At 40.9% G+C, this 21,552-nt stretch overlaps 1 protein-coding gene across 1 annotated transcript in view; it reads right to left on the minus strand.

Annotated features, from left to right (window-relative positions):
• Positions 1 to 21,552, minus strand: part of PLCB4 (phospholipase C beta 4) — a 270,710-nt gene that overhangs the window by 46,550 nt on the left and 202,608 nt on the right. The window contains exons 19-25 of the mRNA XM_062202283.1: positions 13,134 to 13,275; positions 12,397 to 12,481; positions 11,924 to 12,048; positions 9,769 to 9,820; positions 7,044 to 7,146; positions 5,775 to 5,939; positions 3,515 to 3,719 (exon numbers count right to left, since the gene is read on the minus strand). Coding sequence (XP_062058267.1) covers positions 3,515 to 3,719; positions 5,775 to 5,939; positions 7,044 to 7,146; positions 9,769 to 9,820; positions 11,924 to 12,048; positions 12,397 to 12,481; positions 13,134 to 13,275 — 877 coding nt within the window. The remainder of the gene's footprint in view (positions 1 to 3,514; positions 3,720 to 5,774; positions 5,940 to 7,043; positions 7,147 to 9,768; positions 9,821 to 11,923; positions 12,049 to 12,396; positions 12,482 to 13,133; positions 13,276 to 21,552) is intronic.

The raw sequence follows: 21,552 nt of genomic DNA on the forward strand, positions 1-21,552 counted from the left end.
AGGTATAGCACATAAACACTCAGGTCTGACTATGGGGTTAGGTAAACAGTTGAAATATGAATACAGAATAAGGCAGGAGGCTCCTTCAAAGAAGAGATTACTGACGCCATAAACAAGAATGTCAAATTGTTAAGTCAACAACAGGAGTCACTGTGTACTTACTTCTCATGTGGGATCTGTCCTTAATGTGCTGTCCAATGTGAAGTAATGCTATAACTAGTACTGAAACAGTATTTTTTTTTCATTTATTAAACTTTTATTTAATGAATATAAATTTCCAAAGTACAGCTTATGGGTTACAATGGCTTCCCCCCTCCCATAATTTCCCTCCCGCCCGCAACCCTCCCCTTTCCCGCTCCCTCTCCCCTTCCATTCACATCAAGATTCATTTTCAATTCTCTTTATATACAGAAGATCAGTTTAGTATATATTAGGTAAAGATTTCAACAGTTTGCCCCATATAGCAACATAAAGTGAAAAAACTACCATTGGAGTACTAATTATAGCATTAAATAACAATGTACAGCACATTAAAGACAGAGATCCTACATAATATTTTTTTAAAATTAATTAATTTTCTATGCCATTTCCAATTTAACACCAGGTTGTTTTTTTTCATTTCCAATTCTTTTTATATACAGAAGATCAATTCGGTATATAATTAGCAAAGACCTCATCAGTTTGTACCCACACAGAAACACAAAGTATAAAAATACTGTTTCAGTACTAGTTATAGCATCACTTCACATTAGACAACACATTAAGGACAGATCCCACATGGGGTGTAAGTATACAGTGACTCCTGTTGCTGACTTAACAATTTGATACTCCTGTTCATGGCGTCAGTAATCTCCCTAGGCTCTGAAACAGTATTTTACACTTTGTGTTTCTGTGTGGGTGCAAACTGATGCAATCTTTACTTAGTATATACTAAATCGATCTGTATATAAAGAGAATTGAAAATTAATCTTGATGTGAATGGAATGGGAGAGGGAGCAGGAGATGGGAGGGGTGCAAGTGGGAGGGAAATTATGGGGGAGAAGCCATTGTAATCCATAAACTGTACTTTGGAAATTTATATTTACTAAACAAAAAAAACAAAGAAGAGACACATTTGGAGTCTCAAATTCTTCTTTTGCTATTTTCAGTTAAGACCCTTAGACCTCATAGTCCCTACCCTTGGTTTCTTAGAATGGAAAGGGATGGGACCAGGGGCCAGTGTTGTGGTGTAGCAGGTTACATCACTGCTAGTGGGGCTGGCATCCCATACTGAAGCCCATATGCCCCTATTTCCATCCAGCTTCCTAGGCCTCTTCCAACTAAGTGGAAAGCCCAGGATGGAGTTTCTGGCTTCTGGCTTTGCCCTGGCCCATTCCTGGCTATTGCAGCCACTTGCGGAGAGAACCAGGGAGTGGAAGATCTTTCTCTCCAGCTCCGTCTCCATTTTCGTCTCCGTCTCCATCTCTGTCTCTCTGTTGCTCTACCTTTCAAATAAATAAATCTTTAGAAAGAAAAAAGTGAGATGGGACCAGAGAATCCTGAATAAACTGTGTCTGAATGTTGAATCTGAGGCTGACATCCACTGCAGAACTGAGCAGTCATAACACAGTTCAGAAATGCCAAATGCTCCTGATAATAAGACAGAGGCCGCAGCCACATGTTAGAAGAGATTAATTGGTGGGGATGGTGCTGCGGTGCAGCGAGTTAAAGCCCTGGCCTGAAGTGGCAGCATCCCATATGGGCGCTGGTTCTAGTCCCGGCTGCTCCTCTTCCAATCCAGCTCTCTGCTATGTCCTGGGAAAGCAGTAGAAGACGGCCCAAGTCCTTAGGCCCCTGCACCCATGTGGGAGACCTGGAAGAAGTTCCTGGCTCTTGGCTTGGATTGGCGTAGCTCCGGTCATTGCGGCCATCTAGGGAGTGAACCACTGGATGGAAGACCTCTCTCTATGTCTCTGTAACTCTCTTTCAAATAAATAAAATAAATTTTTAAACAAGAAGAGATTAATTGGAATCCATACTTAAACGTGAACACTGGCAAAAAGTTGCATTATAAGTACAGATATTTCTCTAGCATAGATCTACATATATTCACATCTGAACAATTTCACAATTTTGGACTCATATAAAGTGCTTGGCATGAAACAGGAGCTCTATAAATAATTTCTTTACCTTTCTAATCAAATGAGTAATTTCTCAAGAAAGAATTATGAGTTTCACTTGAAATTTAACATACAAAGAAGCAAAAGCTTTTAAATCCTGTACTTTAGGCATTTATACCATTTGTAAAATCTGCACAATGTATTAGATGTTTATTACACAGTCCTTGGCTTTCTAAGCTGCAAGCCCTTACACATAGGTGCCAGTGCCCTGCCTCCTTCTCTGACCCACGTACTCAGCCCCGTAATTCCCTCTCCCAGCCTTCTTCTGTGGGCTCTTATATCTGCTACTGTGGTGGTGGCTTCCAATATGATTCCTTTATTTATGAGAGACTAAGGAGAGGAAGAAAGGAGTGTTTACTGTGAATTTGCGACTGAAAAATCCTCATGGTTTGATTTGCTTTTCGAACTTACAATCAGATTGCTAAAGATGATGCTTCATTGCAGAAAATCTGCCCTCTAGAGAAGCATATATTACTAAACTCAAACAACAAAACAACCCCACATTTCCCAAACAGAATAGTGAAGTGTTGAGTAGTAAAGGAATTGTAACTGGGTCTATACACACACACACACACACACACCTTGCTATATGTACTACAGAGGTAAACACTTCACAAGAATGCTATGAGGGAGACAGAAGTATTATCTTCACTGTAGAGTTAAGGAAATGAAAGGTTTGAGGGATTCCATCATGTTCCCAGGACCATCAGCTGTAAGTGGAGACTTGGATTTGAAACTTTGGTTAATCTGATAGTTATTCTGCTGTCCTGTTTCCTTAAGGATCAATAAACTGAGAATTTAGATCTTTTAAAAATTGTTCTTACCTTAGCTGGGGTTTGTAAAGCCAAACCTATGACTCGGTCTAGTCATGATTCCTACTACTGATGACCTTAGTAAAGCCAGTGTGGGCTGATGACTTGGATTTTTTTGAAACTGAACTCTCTTGTGCATTTGGAAGAAAATGTACACATTTTGATAGCTGCACTCAATTTAAGCTTTCTTGTGATACTAATTGATAAGAAATCTACAGTTTCTCATTCTTTATTTTTTCCCCACTTTGACTGTAGTTGTAAATGTATCCATCACAAAACATATTTGTAGAAATTAATACAGGACATCAAATTATCATATTTTAAAACAAGAAAGGCCTTTAAAGACAATCTGGTCTTGTCCTTCCACTTCTTATATGAACCCTGAGGTTACATTTTATCCTTGAACTCTTCAAGGCTGCCAGAGTTGGCTTCACTGACACGAAAAGACCTTATTATTTTTTTCAACCATGGGCAAAATGTCTTCTATTCTTATAATTTAGGACTTTGTCTACAACATATTCTGCACTCAAATGTTTATCTTACCTCCAAATCCATCAGGCACATATGTTTTAAGAACAATATTGCAGAAAATTGTTGGCAGTGATAACGGTTTATTTCCCTCATTCCGCAGGGAAATGTGTCGGTAGCCTGCTTGGAGGCCATCCAGGGGGAGGATCCTCTGGCCAATCAGCTTGTTGTTGTCATCATACACTGCTATTCTCAAGACAGCCAGGTCTGGCAGGATCACCTGCAAACACAGCACAGAACTTTCCATAGATCTTTGTAATGCAGCTCCCAAGCACCACATCTCTAGGAATCTGGACCACACCCACACTGCTCTGCTCCCTTTTTGTCCCCTTAAAGACAGGTTTGTTTATTTTGAAATTCAGAGTTACAGAAATAGAGGAAGACAGAGAGAGAGAGAGAGAGAGAGAGAGAGAGAGAGAGAGAGAGAGAGATCTTCCATTGGTTTACTCCTTAGATGGCCACAATGGCCAGCACTGGGCCAGACTGAAGCCAGGAGTCAAGACCTTCATCCACGTCTCCCACGTGGGTGGCAGGAGCCCAAACACCAGGGCCATCTTCTACTTCTCCCAGACCATTAGCAGGGAGCTGGATTGGAAGTGGAGCAGCTGGGACAGGAACCGGCACCCATATAGGATACTGGCACTGCAGGTGGTGGCTTTAGTCACCGGTTCCTGCTCTACTCTTAAATGGTTCTTTAAGGAAAATAAACTCATAATCCATTTGCATTCATAAAGTACTCTGTGTAAACTAAAATGCCCGAGACAATAAGAAGGGCCACTGGAACAGGTTTCTTGGAAATCAGCCCATCAAAAATGCTGGCTGAAATGGATGTGAAAATTACCACTCCAACCTTTGTCATCCTTCGCCACACCCACCTATGTAATCTGTAAGGAAAAAAGAGACTCTGAGGAATAAAGTGATTCCTTAATCTCAGAGATTGCCAGTGACAATGTTCTGATTCTGTGATGTATCTACTACCTGGGGTACACCTGACATCTAGTTATGCCTGGTTTTGAAAATATGGCGAGTATCTTCAAAGAAATGTATCATGTATAAAAAAAATTATATATAAATCTGGATTCCACTTGTTTCTTACACTTCTCAATTTTCAACACATTTTGAGACATTAAATAGAGTTGTATAAGTAACAGAGAAGCATTAAATATACTTTTGATCTCAAGACTACTCCTGTTATCTCCAAACTATATAAATTCACGGACATAAAAATTTGACTTCAGATGGCAGAATCTCTATTTAGTTACAAAACGGTTATAAGACAAAGGAAAACAAATGTCCAGAAAAGTCTTTTATTAGCTAAGAGCAACCATGATATCTCAGCTTATCTAAATACTGTCTATAGCTGGACAATATATATTAGTTGTCTACTTGTATGTGGAGATGTTAATTTAATTCAACTTCATGAAGGCAAAGAGGAGAAATCCAACTAAAATTCTGTCAACTTTGCTCATTCCTGTTCCTCATGTTATGAGTGGATGCTTGCACTCTGCCAGTCTTAAAAGATTCATGCAAAAGGCAATAGTGACAATAATAAGAAACAAAACAAAACTTAAAGCGCTTGATAGCAGTGAAAGGCAATATAACTTCTGAAGAAGAAGGAAGGTTCCAGAATTGTCATCTTGTTGCTGGAGCTAGAACTATTACATAGAAAAACTAAGTTGGATATTTCCTTGTTCATCACAGCATGCAAGATTCAATTTTATGATCTCTAGAAATGTGTGTAGGGATTCTTCTAGCTATCATGCTGGCAATACTGGCAACAAATCCAGATATATGAAATTGAAAAAATTGGAAAAAAATAACAGATCACACCTGTTTACATCACATCCTCACAGAGCAGAGACAGTGGCAAAGGGAAAAAGATTACGAAAGTAAAAACTGAACATTAGTGAGAACCACTGTGATTGTTCTTGGGATCCAGCATACAGTAATGAGAGGGAAAGGAAAAACACTGAAAATAGCACATGAAGCACAAAACCTGTGAATAACAAGCGAAGCCACACTTTCTGGAGGGATACAACCATATCCACTCACCCATTTGTAATGACATTTATGGACCTCAGTTGTGGGTGCAGCATCTCACCTGACCTCTTGGCGAATGGAATGGTGCAAATAATAGCTACTGCCAAAGAAAGGAAGAACTCTAATTTATGGTGGTGTCCACCTATCAGGGCATTGCAAACCTGGAACTTGGGCATTTCCATGTAAGAGGGGGGCTCCACTGAGGAGAAGGTGAGACTCACTAAGAATGCCCTACCTTCCGAAATACAAATGATTCTTCATTGTAAACTGGATTGAGTCCATTGTTCATAACCATACGTGTTCGGAATTCTTTACGTATGGTGTCAGTCGGCAATCCATACATATCCACTTCTACGTATGTGCCAATTTTCTTATCTGATAAGAATTGACCTGATATAACCTGTAACAACACAGAAGTAGGATGAAAGAAAAGTATACTTGGTGCAATCAGTGCAATCAGTAGTAACAAAGAGTAATCAGGATATAAGAAATTCTGTATTTTGGAGAATTTAAATTACCTACAGAAATGATGCATTCAGTACTTACAAACCTAAACATTATTGGGCAACTACTACATGCAAAAAGCTGTTCTAGGCAGAGGTTCTACCTTCCGTAACTGTCTAGAAAAATAATGAGGAAAACGTACATGAATCACATAATATAAGGAAATAGTGCTCACAGCATCTTCATTTCAACTATGTGTCCACACCTATGAAATGAAAAGATGGATTCAGATACACCCTAAGGTCCCTTCAGAGCTCTGGCCATCTGTTACGCCATACTTAGTACTGAGTTATTTTAAAGGTTTTGAAAAGAGGTACACTGAGAAAAGGAATGCTGGAATTTGACTGTTAGGCTGCACTGATATTAACACTGGTCAATCATGACAGCATTATATATTTGTAAAGAACAATGGTAAATTCTACCTACTATAAAGCTATGGAGAGATTATTTTTCATATGCTTTCCAAATGACTACTCATGTTTTAGGGTTTTTTTTTTTTCTTTCTCTAACAGCTAACAATTTTGAAATAGTTTTTTTTTTTTTTGAGGCATAACTGACACAGAACAAACTACATATATTTAAAGTGCATGCTTAGATAAGTTTGGACAAGTAAGTACATCTATGAAATTGTCACCACAATTAGGATAACAAACATTTCGATCATCCCTGATAGTTTTGTTGTGCCCTTTCCTAATCTTATCCCTCCCTTCACCTCTGTCCAGAGGCAACCAACCACTGATCTACTCTCTGTCACTATAGTGTTCATTCTCCAAAAGTTCATATACATAGAAGCACATATTTGGTACCTTATGGTGCTTTTTTTTCAAGGTTGCTAGTAATTTTACCAGTGAAAAAGTGTGTCTCATAAAAGGGGGATTTTTAATCAAAGTGGAGAGCAACACTTGGATCTTACAATCTGACAATAAATATTTTTATTGTGATTTCTTCAGGACTTTCTGTATATAAATTTACTCTGCACTAGGGAGAGCAGGGTCCTTACCTGCACTGAGCAAGTAGCGGCTATGACACCATCAACAGGAGTTTCAGAGAAGGGATCAAATGTTCGATCAGGCCGCCTCATGAAATCCGGTTTGAGAAGGTACCTAGTAGGACCAAAGCACAGGAACTTATTATAGTAGTATCTTTTTATAAAGATGAAACACCTACTATTTGAAATACTAAATACTTGTTTTTCTCCATCAGTAACTTAGGGGCTAGATTTTTAGGCAGAAGGTACTGTCATTTTGGAAAATACGAAAGTTCATCAGAATGTTTCCTAGATTGCAGCCTCAGTGGGACTAGGATGATCCTCTTCTCTTGACATTTATCTTATACCATAGGCCTGTTAGACAGATCACAACTTATTCCACAAGATAAAAACAATGAAAACTCAATCATCATAGCTGATACAAAAACATCATCAAGATACAAAAACTGTATCTGACATTCTACTTCTTTATCAATGATCCTTTTATTAATACATTGAGTTTTGAGATCTGATAAGTCTGATGTCTACTATATTTTCAAAGTACTGATATGCATAAAAATATTTTGTGAGATCAATAACAACATAAATGACATATGAAAATATTTTACATTTATATTCACAGTACCATGAAAATTATTGTGGCTTTCAGATTACACTCAGAATCAAAGGAGATGTGAAATTTCAGTTAGAGGCAGGCGAAATTAAGGGTTGATTTTTTTCCTACTTTCTAATAAGGACAATTAGACAAAAAAGTGAAATAAAAGACATCTAGACTGGAAATAAAAAAGCAAAAACATTTCTATTCACAAATAGTATGATCCTGCATATAGAAAAGCTTAAGGAATTAACTGAAAAAAACTATTAGAATTAATGAGCGTGGGGCTGATGCAGTAGCACAGTAGGTTAATCCTCCATCTGCGGCACTGGCATCCCATATGGGCGCCGGTTCTAATCCCAGCTGCTCCTTTTCCAATCCAGCTCTCTGCTGTGGCCTGGGAAAGCAGTAGAAAATGGCACAAGTCCTTGGGCCCCTGCACCCAGGTGGGAGACCAGGCAGAAGCACTTGGCTCCTGGCTTCCGATTGGCGCAGCTCTGGCCATTGCGGCCATTTGGGGAGTGAACAAATGGAAGGAAGACCTTTCTCTCTGTTTTTCCCTCTCACTGCCTGTAACTCTACCTCTCAAATAAATGAAATCTTTACAAAAAAAAAAAAAAAAGAATTAAGGAGTTCAGCACAATTGCAGGATACATGACTGATGCATGAAAATCAATTATATTTATTTCTATTCACTAACAATGAACGATCCAATATTGAAATTAATAAAAACAATTTAATTTACCAGAGAAGCAAAAAGAATAAAATACTTATGAGCAAATTTAACAAAAATAAGTACATTTACTTTGAAAACCGGAAAAAAAGTTAAAAAATTAAAGAAGACCTAAATAAATGTGTCTTTTTTTTTTTTTTTTTTTTGACAAGCAGATTTAGACAGTGAGAGAGACAGAAAGGTCTTCCTTTTCCGTTGGTTCACCCCCCAATGGCCGCTGTGGCCGGTGCACCGTGCTCATCCGAAGCCAGGAGCCAGGTGCTTCTCCTGATCTCCCATGCAGGTGCAGGGCCCAAGGACCTGGGCCATCCTCCACTGCACTCCCGGGCCACAGCTGAGAGCTGGACTGGAAGAGGAGCAACCAGGACAGAATCCGGCGCCCCGACCGGGACTAGAACCCAGTGTGCTGGTGCCGCAGGCAGAGGATTATTAGCCTATTGAGCCGTGGCGCTGGCCTAAATGTGTCTTGATTAGGAATAAAATATTGTTAAGATGGCAATACTTTCCAAGTTGGGAAGAAGGTACTTCCAGGAGTCCATGGAAAAATGAAATTAAATAATACATTTATTCGGTACAAAACATTATTGAAATCCATGCATAGTCTTCTCATTATGTGTATTTTTGTGAACTTTTTGAAGATACTTCATATGCATGAATTTCACAACTTTTTGAACTAAAAATAAACTTATCTTTTGATTCCATTATCCACAAACATTTTGAAGGAAAGTGCTACATGAATACAGAAACATGAGGGAAAAAACAGCCATATTGCTTTTTTCATCTCTACACAATTCTAACTTCATGTTTTCATTTAATCTTTCAGTGTTTTGCAGAATTACACTCATCTTTCACTTCTTCACTCATAGCTGCTAAAGAGTTCTATTTCTGTAAACTAGACAAAATTCATACCATTATTCTTGGGTAGCTTCTGTTTACATGACATGCAAAAGAATCAAGAGAGGGCAAAGGTTTATTCCCAGCTGAATTAAATTTAACGTGACATCCACAACTTTATTACGTATGAAAATTACTTCATTTCTGTATCTGTCCTGGTAAAACACACATATTTAGTATTTATGTCTCTAGTTCACATCCAAGTAAGCAAAAATCATTACCTGTCCCAAATAAAAGAGCCTCTCTTACTGAATCTAAAGTGAAAGAATTAAACTCTAGAGTGTGTGTGTAGGATGAACTACTTCACTCTAGGTTAAAAAATAACCTGCTAACCAAATGGGGTAGATTAAGAATGTATATTTGCAAATACAATCTATCCAGAGATTTTATTTCCATCGAAATCCTCAAACTCAGCTCACGCTCAGCAGCTGCTAATTAAAAATGACATGGTTTCATTATAGCTCTAGTATGGACTCTTGACACTAGGTGACAACAGTTTAAATCACATTACTCACCCGCACGATCCATTATACTCAAATTTTCCCTGATTCAATTGCATCGCTAAATCTGTCAAGAGACAAAAATAATTTAGCATCTCATCTCCCTGGACAAAGAAGATTCTGACATGGTGATTTTAAACAATGGAAATCAGATTGTTCCTGTACCCTAAGATCTGTCTTTAACACCACAGAGGCGCTGCTGACTTGTGTTAAGGCACAAAACTTTTTTCCATGTTGAAATGACCTCGTCTTTAATTTAACCACAAAACATGTTTTCATAAAGCTCATGCCAGAATTGCTTTCAAAATGGGATTCATCTATGTGTTACATGGTTGGTCATTCAGTGTGGAGGGCTGCTATATGAAGTGGGAGAGCATGTGCATCCTGCTCCTGGAGGAGGGGGACGCCAGGGAAACAGGGTCAGCATGAATACCAAACTCCATTAAAAAGAATAAACCATGAACTAAGTGAGGCTCATGCAAAAATTACTGGCTCATTCTCAGAGTCAGACATAGGGAGAATTCTTCCTCAGCAGTCTAACCAGGCAGGGCATGGCTTATGGTCTTTCTTTTGCAAGTGGATAAAACCTTCTTGGGTAAAGCCATGGATTTAAATGCTGTAGGTAAAGCTAACACGATGGAATCCAACCTCAGCTGGCCTAGTGAATATGCTGCTTTAGAATCGGGTAATCCATACTATAGACCCACCGACAACTGAGCACATTGTTGGACCCTTTTTCACGTATGTAACGTCAGTAGTGCCTTTCGTTTTGCCCCTGCTAGAAACTCCTGGGGATTGTCCTCGTGCCGGGTCTAACTCTAATACAGCCAGGACTGTGCAGTGTCAATGCTGACTCCAGTAGCAGAAGCTTCTCCTGACTGAGAAGGCTTGATCAAAGGGTGGGAAATACAGTCACTTGCATCCATGACAGCAGGCAGTAAGGTACACCCATTGCTGGGTGGACTGGGAAAGGTAAAGGCCTTCAGTCGGGAAATACGAATGGTGCCCTCATGTGGCAAAGGATGAAGGAAAAAAAGGATTGTTGGTTGTGGCTTTTGTTTTATTTTACCAATTTTACAAACCGTGTTGTAGCATTAACCATATAAAATGAATAGGTTTTGTGGAGAATTTCTATCTATTCTATTTCATATTTTTATCTGTATTTTAAATATTGTAGTCCTTAACTCTTAGGTAAACCTTGAAAACTTTAAAAAATTTGCTTATGCATTTATAAAAATTTGTTCCTCTCCTTCCAAAAGGAAAAAGAATATTTATATTTTAGAAATCTGCTTTTGAGGCTGGCGCTGTGGCTCACTTGGCTAATTCTCTGCTTGTGACGCTGGTACCCCAGGTTCTAGTCCCGGTTAGGGCGCCAGATTCTGTCACAGTTGCTCCTCTTCCAGTCCAGCTCTCTGCTGTGGCCCGGGAGTGCAGTGGAGGATGGCCCAAGTGCTTGGACCCTGCACCCGCAAGGGAGACCAGGAGGATGCACCTGGCTCCTGGTTTCAGATCAGTGCAGTGTGCTGGCCGTGGCGACCATTTGAGGGATGAACCAACAGAAGGAAGACCTTTCTCTCTCTCTCACTGTCTAACTCTGCTTGTCAAAAAAAAAAAAAAAATCTGCTTTTGAATACACTTTGGAGGACCAATTTGTAGATCAATAGCTCTAAGAGTCTATAACTCCTTCCACTGAAATTTAGAGTTTACCTGATAACATTCTGTATTTTTACTATGAGTTGCCACCATAACACTCATATATGCTAAATGTTCACAGTGACCAGGGAACTTTGCAAAGGAGAAGTGCATCATGGTTATTGGACATTAATACCCAAAGTTTTTCCTTTTAATGTAAGAAGTTTGATCAAAAAGGGAGAAAAATGACAAAATAATTTGGGATAGGTGATAATGCTTATTAGAATAGTCATGGATTTAATTAAAGGAATCTGAATTTAAATCAAAACGAATTATCTTCTACCATTGTTTTATTGCTCTATTCTGGGTTTTCAATATTTCACCATTATATAAATCTGAGAACACACTGTTTTGCCAGATGCTTGCCTCTTTTTTTTTTCCTTTTCTTTTTAATGCTCACAGCTAATTGAGGGCACTGTGGCACTGTCCTGTCAAAGCATTCTCATGGAATTCGAGGTCACTGGACATCACTCCTTACCTGGGGTTTGATAGTTCAGTGAAACCATCTGGCAGCCAGCGTTCCAGAAAATCTGAGGCATGTAATTACTGGAATCGACTCGGCCTCCCTTTGGGTAAATGCGACTCATTTGCCGTTTGTTATAACTGTGTAACTTATTAAGGAAGATAGAAAAACAACAGTACTACAGCAGAGGGAAATACACAACCAAGAGCTAAAGCAATCAAGGGTTAAACTACCAATGACAAACATGTAGAGGAAAGCCACAAATTCCACCTTGGTCAGGGATGCTGAAGTGGGAAATCACAGGCCATCCTGGAGATGATAAAAACCATTCACGTCGGAGCAAACTGTCAGAGCTGCCATGGTCTTTCACACGTGATATTTTATTGGTGCTACAACCAAAACGAAATCACAGATATTTATCTATTTTAGAGACTTCTGCCACATCAAAGCACACCAAACCCTCCTTCCACTTGTTATATAAAGGATACTTTACAAATTCAATTGCATGTGTCTTCAAGTAGCCAAGGCCAACTGATTCATTAAAAGAAGACATGTTATAATGAATATTGCGTTCTGCAAAAGAAAAGCAAAGACGCACTCAGAAAAGTAAGGCTCTAAACATCCTGAGTCGGAAAGCTTGGTGGTGAACACTACGTGATCATGTCAGGAGTTCCTAGTTTTAATACCCTATGGATGGAGACCATTAACTTTAAGATAAAGAAACTGTGAATTAAACTTGGAGTCATTAAATAAACTACATGTACTCCAATTGCCAGGGTAATCCCTGAAAAAAGTATTTTTCATGATGGCTCCACTATCCCAGAAATGATTATGAACAATTTTTAAAATTTTGTATAGGAGCATGCTTCAAAAAGTTCATGAGAAAAATGGAATTAAAAGATGTTTTTATTTTGGCAAAAAAATAAAAAGTATGCATAATTTTTTCAGAATACCCACTTTCCATGAACATTTTGAAGACCCCTTGTATGCTTTTTGTTATCAACTTTTAGTTTTAAAAAGTCCTATAAAACATGGAATCCAATAGAAGTTCACAGTCTTTCAGAGCCACCTTGTGGTTGATTTTGGGAATGACAGTGCAATGCCACCCCATGCCAAGGACATGCCAATTATAAGGTGAGATGGGACTAAGTCAGATCAGAGCTCATTAGCAAAATGAAAGAAAAGCAGACAAAAAAAGGCTATTGCATTTAACCTGTAGTGTTACCTTCAGCCACATGGAAACCCTGAAACTTTACAGGCTGTGCGTAGTTGATCATTGTGGACAAATATGGGTGGATATTAGTGGTAGCACCTACATATTTATAAGATGCCATCCACGCCTGCTCATCTTCTACAGTAACCAGGCCCTGTGAGCACAAAGAAGAGAACATAAGAGTTGATGGCTTCTACAAGATCTACAGATATATGCTACAGACTTTCTTTCTAAAGATATTTTGCACATACATACACACACAAACTGAAAAATAAGACCCCCCCCATTGTATTAAAGAACAATTTAAAAAGTGGAAATCTCCCAAATAATGCAAAAGAAAATAATCATAAAATATTAGGCATATCTTCACATTTTTAGGACATTTTTTGGAGTTTTAAAGAACATTAAAATCCTCAAGAAACTATAACTGTTGTCACAGCAAGGCTGTACAATACAAGGGTACTTCGAAAAGTTCGTGGAACAATGGATTTAAAAGATAAGTTTAGGAATAGGTGTTTGGTGCACCCAGATCCCATAGCAGATGTCTGAGTCTGAGTTCCAACTCCACTTACTATCCAGCTTCCTGATAATGTGCATCCTGGTAGGCAGCAGGTTATGGCTCAAGTATTTGGGCCCCTGCCACCCACTTCAGATACCCAGATTGAGTTCCTGGTTCCCGACTTTGGCCTGGCCTAGTCTCAGGCTATTAAGGAGATTTGAGGAGCAAACCAGCAAATGGATAATTCTCTCTTGCTCTCACTCTCTTTCCCTGCCCTTCAACTAATTAATTAATTTCTAGATGATTATTTTATTTTGGTGCAAAAACATGTTTCCACAAAGTTTTTGAAGATACCATATCTCTTCTGTATACCAGGTATTATCATTTATATTTTCATATGTTGAGGCACAGGGTAAAAAACAATGATTCTCAAAGTTTAGTGAGCATCAGAATTGCCTGCAGGTGTTATGACAGGTTGTTAGGACAGATTCTTGCTCCCAGCCCTCACAGTTTGTAGAGAGATGAGTCTGAGTGAGGACCAAGAATTTGCCTTTCCATGGATAGTTCCCGGGCTGTTGATCTGGCTGGTCTGGGACCATATTTTATAGTAGCAGAACTCCATAACTGAAGTCAAACATTCAAGTGGTTTATAGTACTTTTGTTTTTAATAATCTTTTCATTCTATTTTCCCATGGGATTTTTTAAAAATTTATTTTATTTTAAAGGCAGAGTTATGCATAAGCAGAGGCAGAGAGAGAGAGAGAGAGAGAAAGAGAGAGAGAGAAAGAGAGAGAGAGAGGTCTTCCATCCACTGGTTCATTCCACAAATGGCCACAATGGCTGGGGCTGAACTGATCTGAAGCCAGGAGCCAGGAGCTTCTTCTACGTCTTCCATGTGGGTGCAGGGGCTCAAGCACCTGTGCCATCTTCCAGTGCTTTCCCAGGCCATAGCAGAGAGCTAAATTGGAAGTGGAGCAGCCAGGACTCAAACTGGAGCCCATATGGCATGCCAGCACTGCAGGCAGCAACTTTACCTGCTACACCACAGTGCTGGGCCGGCCCCTATGGTACTTTGTAAGAAGTGCTTGTTTTTAAAATAGTCTGTTAACTCACTACATGGGATATATTGAAGTTGCATTACTCTACACATAGCAGAAAAGAAAATTAATTATTTTAGTTTACTACTTGATAAACCCGAAAAAAACAACAAAACCAGTAACAAGAAATAATGCCTTCCAAAGAGATCAACATTTTGCAGAAGACTTAGAAAAGACAAATTTCCTGTATGGACTGAATCTAGGCGGACAAACTACTTGGTCACCTGAAGCCACCCATGAGCATAAAACAGTCAGATTATTTGTCTGCCGTGACTGATGTCTAAACAATCTGTGCATTCTAAACCATCGCGATGATTTCACCAATAAAAACATGAGATGAGTAATCAAATAATCAAATGATGCCATTTGCTTTTTTTTTTTTTTTTTTTGGACAGGCAGAGTGGACAGTAGAGGGAGACAGAGAGAAAGGTCTTCCTTTTTGCCGTTGGTTCACCCTCCAATGGCCGCCGCGGTTGGCGCGCTGCGGCCGGCGCACCGCGCTGTTCCGATGGCAGAAGCCAGGTGCTTCTCCTGGTCTCCCATGGGGTGCAGGGCCCAAGCACTTGGGCCATCCTCCACTGCACTCCCTGGCCACAGCAGAGAGCTGGCCTGGAAGAGGGGCAACCGGGACAGGATCGGTGCCCCGACCGGGACTAGAGCCCGGTGTGCCGGCGCCGCAAGGTGGAGGATTAGCCAGTTAAGCCATGGCGCCGGCTGCCATTTGCTTTTAATCATTCTCTTCAGTTGTCCACAAAATCAGGATAGACATGAAATCTGCTTCCTTCTTGTGTGTTTAGTGATAACAAATAGCACCAGTATTGAGTGCCAGGCACTGGGATGAATCCTTTTTTTTTTTTTTTGACAGGCAGAGTGGACAGAGAGAGAGAGAGAGACAGAGAGAAAGGTTCACCTTCCAATGGCCGCAATGGTCAACACGCTGCGGCTGGTGCACCGTGCTGATCCGATGGCAGGAGCCAGGTGTTTATCCTGGTCTCCCATGGGGTGCAGGGCCCAAGCACTTGGGCCATCCTCCACTGCACTCCCTGGCCACAGCAGAGAGCTGGCCTGGAAGAGGGGCAACCGGGACAGAATCCGGCGCCCCGACCGGGACTAGAACCCGGTGTGCCGGCGCCGCAAGGTGGAGAATTAGCCTGTTGAGCCACGACGCCGGCTGGGATGAATTCTTGTCCAAGCTCATTGCTGTCAGCAAAGTGTCATGAGGATTAAAGCACTACCCAATGACACTTTAGAGGACTGAGGTCTTGAGGGTTAAAATAACTGCAAATAAATGGTAGTGACCAAATATCAATCAACCTGTGCAGTGCTGACACTAATACCTTAAGAAATTCTAGTAGGTACAGACGCTGTGGTGTGGTAGGTTAAGCCTCTGCCTGCAGTGCCAGCATCCCATATGGGTTCCAATACTAGTCCTGGCTGCTTCTCTTCCAATCCAGCTCTCTGCTACAGCCTGGGAAAGCAGTGGAAGATGGCCCAAGTGCTTGGGCCCCTGCCCTTTGCATGGGCGACCTGAAAGAAGCTCTTTGTAACAGTCCCAGCTCTGGCCTTTGTGGCCATTTGGGGAATGAACCAGGGGATGGAAGACCTTTCCCTCTGTATCTCCCTGTTTCTGTAACTCTCTCTCTCAAATTAATAAATAAATCTTTAAAAGAAAAAAAAAGACAATGGCTAAAAAAAAAAAGAAATAAGAGGGTATTTACATACATTTTAGTAGAGGGCTGTGATCTGATTTATCCACAGTTCTTTTACACTTTATGTTCTGTGTGGGTGCAAACTGATGCAATCTTTACTTAATATATACTAAATCGATCTTCTGTATATAAAGATAATTGAAAATGAATCTTGATGTGAATAGAATGGGAGAGGGAGCGGGAGATGGGAGGGGTGCGGGTGGGGGGGAAGTTATGGGGGGAAAATGCCATTGTAATCCATAAACTGTACTTTGGAAATTTATATTTACTAAATAAAAGTTAAAAATTTTTTGAAAAAAAATAAAATGTAATACATGGGGCTGGTGCTGTGGTTTAGTAGGTTAAGCCTGCACCATGGTGCTAACATCCCATATGGGCTCCAGTTCAAGTCCTGGCTGCTCCTCTTCTAACCCAGCTCTCTGCTATGGCCTGGGAAGGCAGTGGAAGATAACCCAAGTGCTTGGACCCTTGCACTTATATGGGAGATCCAGAGGAAGCTTCTGGCTCCTGGCTTCAGATCAGCTTAGCTCTGGCCATTGTGGTCATTTGGGGAATGAACCAGTGGATGGTAGATCTCTCTCTCTGTCTCTCCCTCTCTCTGTCTGTAACTCTGCCTCTCAGATAATTCATCTTTTTTTTTTTTTAAAGACAATGGGTTTTTACAAAAAGAAATTCTAGTTAGTATAAAAGAAGAGGATATTCACAAAAGTTTTAGAAGAGGGCTCTGAACTGATTTATCCACAGTTCTTTAAAATGTAATACTGACAACAGTGTGCAGATAGGGTCTCATTCCAAAGGAGACAGGACTTCACAGGCAGTTAGGTACAGAGTTCATGAGTCAATTCACAAAGCAAATTTCTGCCTGTGACTGTCATCAGTGTCATTATTGTATAATAAACCATGTTATCTTAGATAACTCCACTTTGACTATCATGAAGAATATTAGAGCATAAAAGAAACTGAAATAACTCTATGCAGTAATACCCATGTTCACTAGCTAGATTTAGCTAGTCCACAATGCACAATACTTCAAAACATCAAACTGCATACCACAAATACATACAATTTTACTTGTCAATGAAAAAAATAAACTTGAACAAAAGAAACTGAAAAATGTGACCCTACCTTTCTTACAATAAGACTAATATCTGGCTGGCGCCATGGCTCAACAGGCTAATCCTCCGCCTTGCGGCGCTGGCACACCGGGTTCTAGTCCCTGTTGGGGTGCTGGATTCTATCCCGGTTGCCCCTCTTCCAGGCCAGCTCGCTGCTATGGCCCGGGAAGGCAGTGGAGGATGGCCCAAGTCCTTGGGCCCTGCACCCGCATGGGAGACCAGGAGAAGCACCTGGCTCCAGCTTGCCAGTGATTAGTCCATAAACACTAGGACTTATGATCTGAAGGCTGGGGGGAGATGGAGGAATAAGAACACTCAGTTCAAAATGTTAGTATTAGAGGGCCACATATGGGTGTCTCAAAATGAAAAGTCAATTTACAGTGGAATTATTTGGTTACCTTTTTGTTATTTTCATGGTCAAGATCATCTGAGGCCTAAATTAGAGAAAGAAATTAATTTGTTTACTTCCCTGTGGGGCAAAATCACAAATTTAGTAGCCATATGTATGTTTTTGTAAATTTATGCAGATGTGTTACTTCATTTACTTGTTAAGATAGGAAATTTTTGAGGCCATAAATCCATGGAGAAAAGAAAGTACTGAAAAGATTTGATTATTTCACTGTTTTATATACCAGAAGAATTAATATGACTTTTGGCTACAGAAACTTGTGCCATTTTTGATTCTCAATATATCTTTTTAAATTAGTTTAAATGTTTTTATTTGAAAGGCAGTGGGACGCATAGAGAAACAGACAGAACTTCCATGTGGCGGTTTACTTCCCACATGCCCACAACAGCAGGGCTAGGTCCAGGTTGAAGCCAGGAGCTGGGAACTCAATCTGGGCCGCCCACATAGTGACAGGGACATAACTCCTTCAGCTGTTGCCTACTTGCTTTCCAGTGTTCACATTAGCAGAGAGCTGGGTAGAAAGCAGAGCTAGGGCTAGAACCCAGACACTCTGATAAGGATGTCCTAAGTGGAATCTTAACCATTGCATCATATGCCTACTCCAGCTTTCTTAACATATCTTGAAACCATTTAGCCCTGTCATCTCAATTTGTTGCTATCTTCTTTTCCAATCCTGTCCTAACAGCTTTTCTTGCTTCCACTTTTTTTTTTTTTTTTTTTTTTTTGGACAGGCAGAGTGGATAGTGAGAGAGAGAGACAGAGAGAAAGGTCTTCCTTTTCGCCGTTGGTTCACCCTCCAATGGCCGCTGCAGTCGGCACATCTCGCTGATCCGAAGCCAGGAGCCAGGTGCTTCTTCTGGTCTCCCATGTGGGTGCAGGGCCCAAGCACTTGGGCCATCCTCCACTGCACTCCCAGGCAGAGCAGAGAGCTGGCCTGGAAGAGGGGCGACCGGGATAGAATCCGGTGCCCTGACCGGGACTAGAACCCGGTGTGCCGGCGCCGCAAGGTGGAGGATTAGCCTGTTAAGCCACAGCGCCGGCCTCCACTCTATTTCATTCTAAATCTGTCGCCGCTGAGTAACCCTGGCCAGCTTTGAAAACCCATATCAGGCGCAGCAAGCAGCTAGCATAATGGTTAAGATGCTGGTGTTCCACACTGGAGTGCCTGGGTTTGGTACTTGGCTCTGGCACCTGACTCCAGAGCCCTGCTAATGCAGACCCTGGGAAGAAGTGTAATGCTCAGGTGATCGGGTTTCTATTACCTTTATCAGGCTACTCTGACCCCCTTTTAAAGTTTTTCAATGCCTTCACTTTTCACTTACAATTTGAATTTCTCCTAAACACCTCCAAAATCTTCCATCATCTCATTCCTACTTATCTGCCCTTTGTCACCCTGTTTTACTCTATCCCTCATTTTTTTTTTTATTTTATTAAATTTGTTTTGGAAGTCAGAAACAGAGAGAGAGAAGGAGAGACAGAGAGATCTTCCATCCATTACTTCACTCCCTAGAAGGTTGAAATGGCCAGTGCTGGGCCAGAAGCTTCAACTAGGTCTCCCACATGGGTGGCAGGGACTCAAACACTTGGGTCATCTTCTGCTGGTTTTCCTAGGCCATTATCAGGGAGTGGGTTCGAAGTAGAACAGCCAGGACTTGAACTGATACCTTTATGGGATACTGGCATTGCAGTCCATGGCTTTATCTGCTGTACCACATTGGCCCCTCTATCCTTTATTCAGTTCACTCTACTCACATCACCTTTGTTAGTGTTATTGTTGTAGTCTCTTCATGGAAAGTTACTCCTCTATCTCTGTGTGTGGCAGATTCCTTATTCCACTTTGGGTCCTGGTTTTCTTATTCCTTCCATCTCATCACTCTCCATTTTATTTTTTAAAAAAGATTTATTTTATTTATTTGAAAGAGTTACAGAGAGAGTAGAGACAGAGAGAGAGGTCTTCCATCCACTGGTTCACTCCCCAGATGGCCACAATGGCCGGAGCTGCGCCAATCCGAAGCCAGGAACCAGGAGCCAGGAGCTTCTTCCAGGTCTCCCACACGGGTGCAAGGGCCCAAGGACTTGGGCCATCTTCTACTGCTTTCCCAGGCCATAGCAGAGAGCCAGATTGGAAGAGGAGCAGCCGGTACTAGAACCGGCACCCATATGGGATGCTGGCACTTCAGGCCAGAGCATTAACCCGCTGCTCCACAGCGCCGGCCCCCACTCTCCATTTTAGTGCTCATTTTAATTTTCATGATAGAACTCATTGTAAGCTATAATTAAAAGCTATAATTAAGCTTGACTACTTATTTGTTTTTGGTCTGATCCCTACCCACTTCTCTAGATTATAATCAGCCTAAGGGAAGAAAACAAGTGGTTTTTTTTAAGATTTTATTTATTTATTTGAAAGATAGAGTTACAGAGAGAGGGAGAGTCAGAGAGAAAGGTCTTCTGTCTGCTGGCTCACTCCTCAAATGGCAGCAACAGCTGGAGCTGAGCTGATCTGAAGCCAGTAGCCAGGAGCTTCTTCTGAGTCTCCCATGTGACAGGAGCTCAAGCACTTAGACCATCTTGCACTGCTTTCCCAGGTCATGGTAGAGAACTGGATTGGAAGAGGAGCAGCCAGGACACGAATTGGAGCCATAAAGGATGCTGGTACTGCAGCAGAGGTTTAGCCTACTAAGCCACACTGCTGGCCCCAGCAATTTTGTTTTGACCCTTACAGACTGCAATGGCTTAGACTGTACCTAATAAAGGTAGGTACATGGTAATCTTTCTTGGGTGAATAGTCTGAAATATTTTTATGCATGTATATTAGGAATTAGATGTACAATGGTGTCTTCCAAAAATTCATGTAAATGCATGTTATGAAAAAACTGCATGAATTTATAAATGTTTTGCATCAAAATAAACCTAATTTTTAATTATACTTTTCCACAAACTTTTTGAAGTATCCTTGCATAACTAGTAAAACTGCTAACTTCCTTACTGAGGACTTTACTTTGAATATTTTGAGGTCAACTCCCTTATGATTGCAACAGGTTAATCGGTGCCACTGGGATTTTGTTTTCTGCCCATCTACAATAATGTGATAAATGATAATATTTTTCTTTTTTTGACAGGCAGAGTTAGACAGTGAGAGAGAGAGACAGAGAATTATAGACAATGAGAGAGAGAGACAGAGAGAAAGGTCTTCCTTCCGTTGGTTCACTCTCCTAATGGCCGCTATGGCTGGCGCTGAGCTGATCCGAAGCCAGGAGCCAGGTGCTTCCTCCTGGTCTCCCTTGCAGGTGCAGGGACCCAAGCACTTGAGCCATCCTCCACTGCCTTCCCGGGTCACACCAGAGAGCTAGATTGGAAGAGGAGCAACAAGGACTAGTACTTGGCACCCCAACTGGGACTAGAACCCGGGATGGCGGCACTGCAGGCAGAGGATTAGCCAAGTGAGCCATGGTGCCAGCCTAAATGATAATATTTTTAATGGCACTAGCTAAATGGATAGTGATTGACACTGAACATGCTTAATTTTAACACCCTTTTCATTGTGTGTGTGAGTGTGTGTGTGTGTGTGTGTGTGTGTGAACTTCTAGTCACCCAGCAGGCAG

Source organism: Lepus europaeus, chromosome 10, assembly GCF_033115175.1.
Source record: "Lepus europaeus isolate LE1 chromosome 10, mLepTim1.pri, whole genome shotgun sequence".
In the NCBI taxonomy this organism is placed as follows: domain Eukaryota; kingdom Metazoa; phylum Chordata; class Mammalia; order Lagomorpha; family Leporidae; genus Lepus; species Lepus europaeus.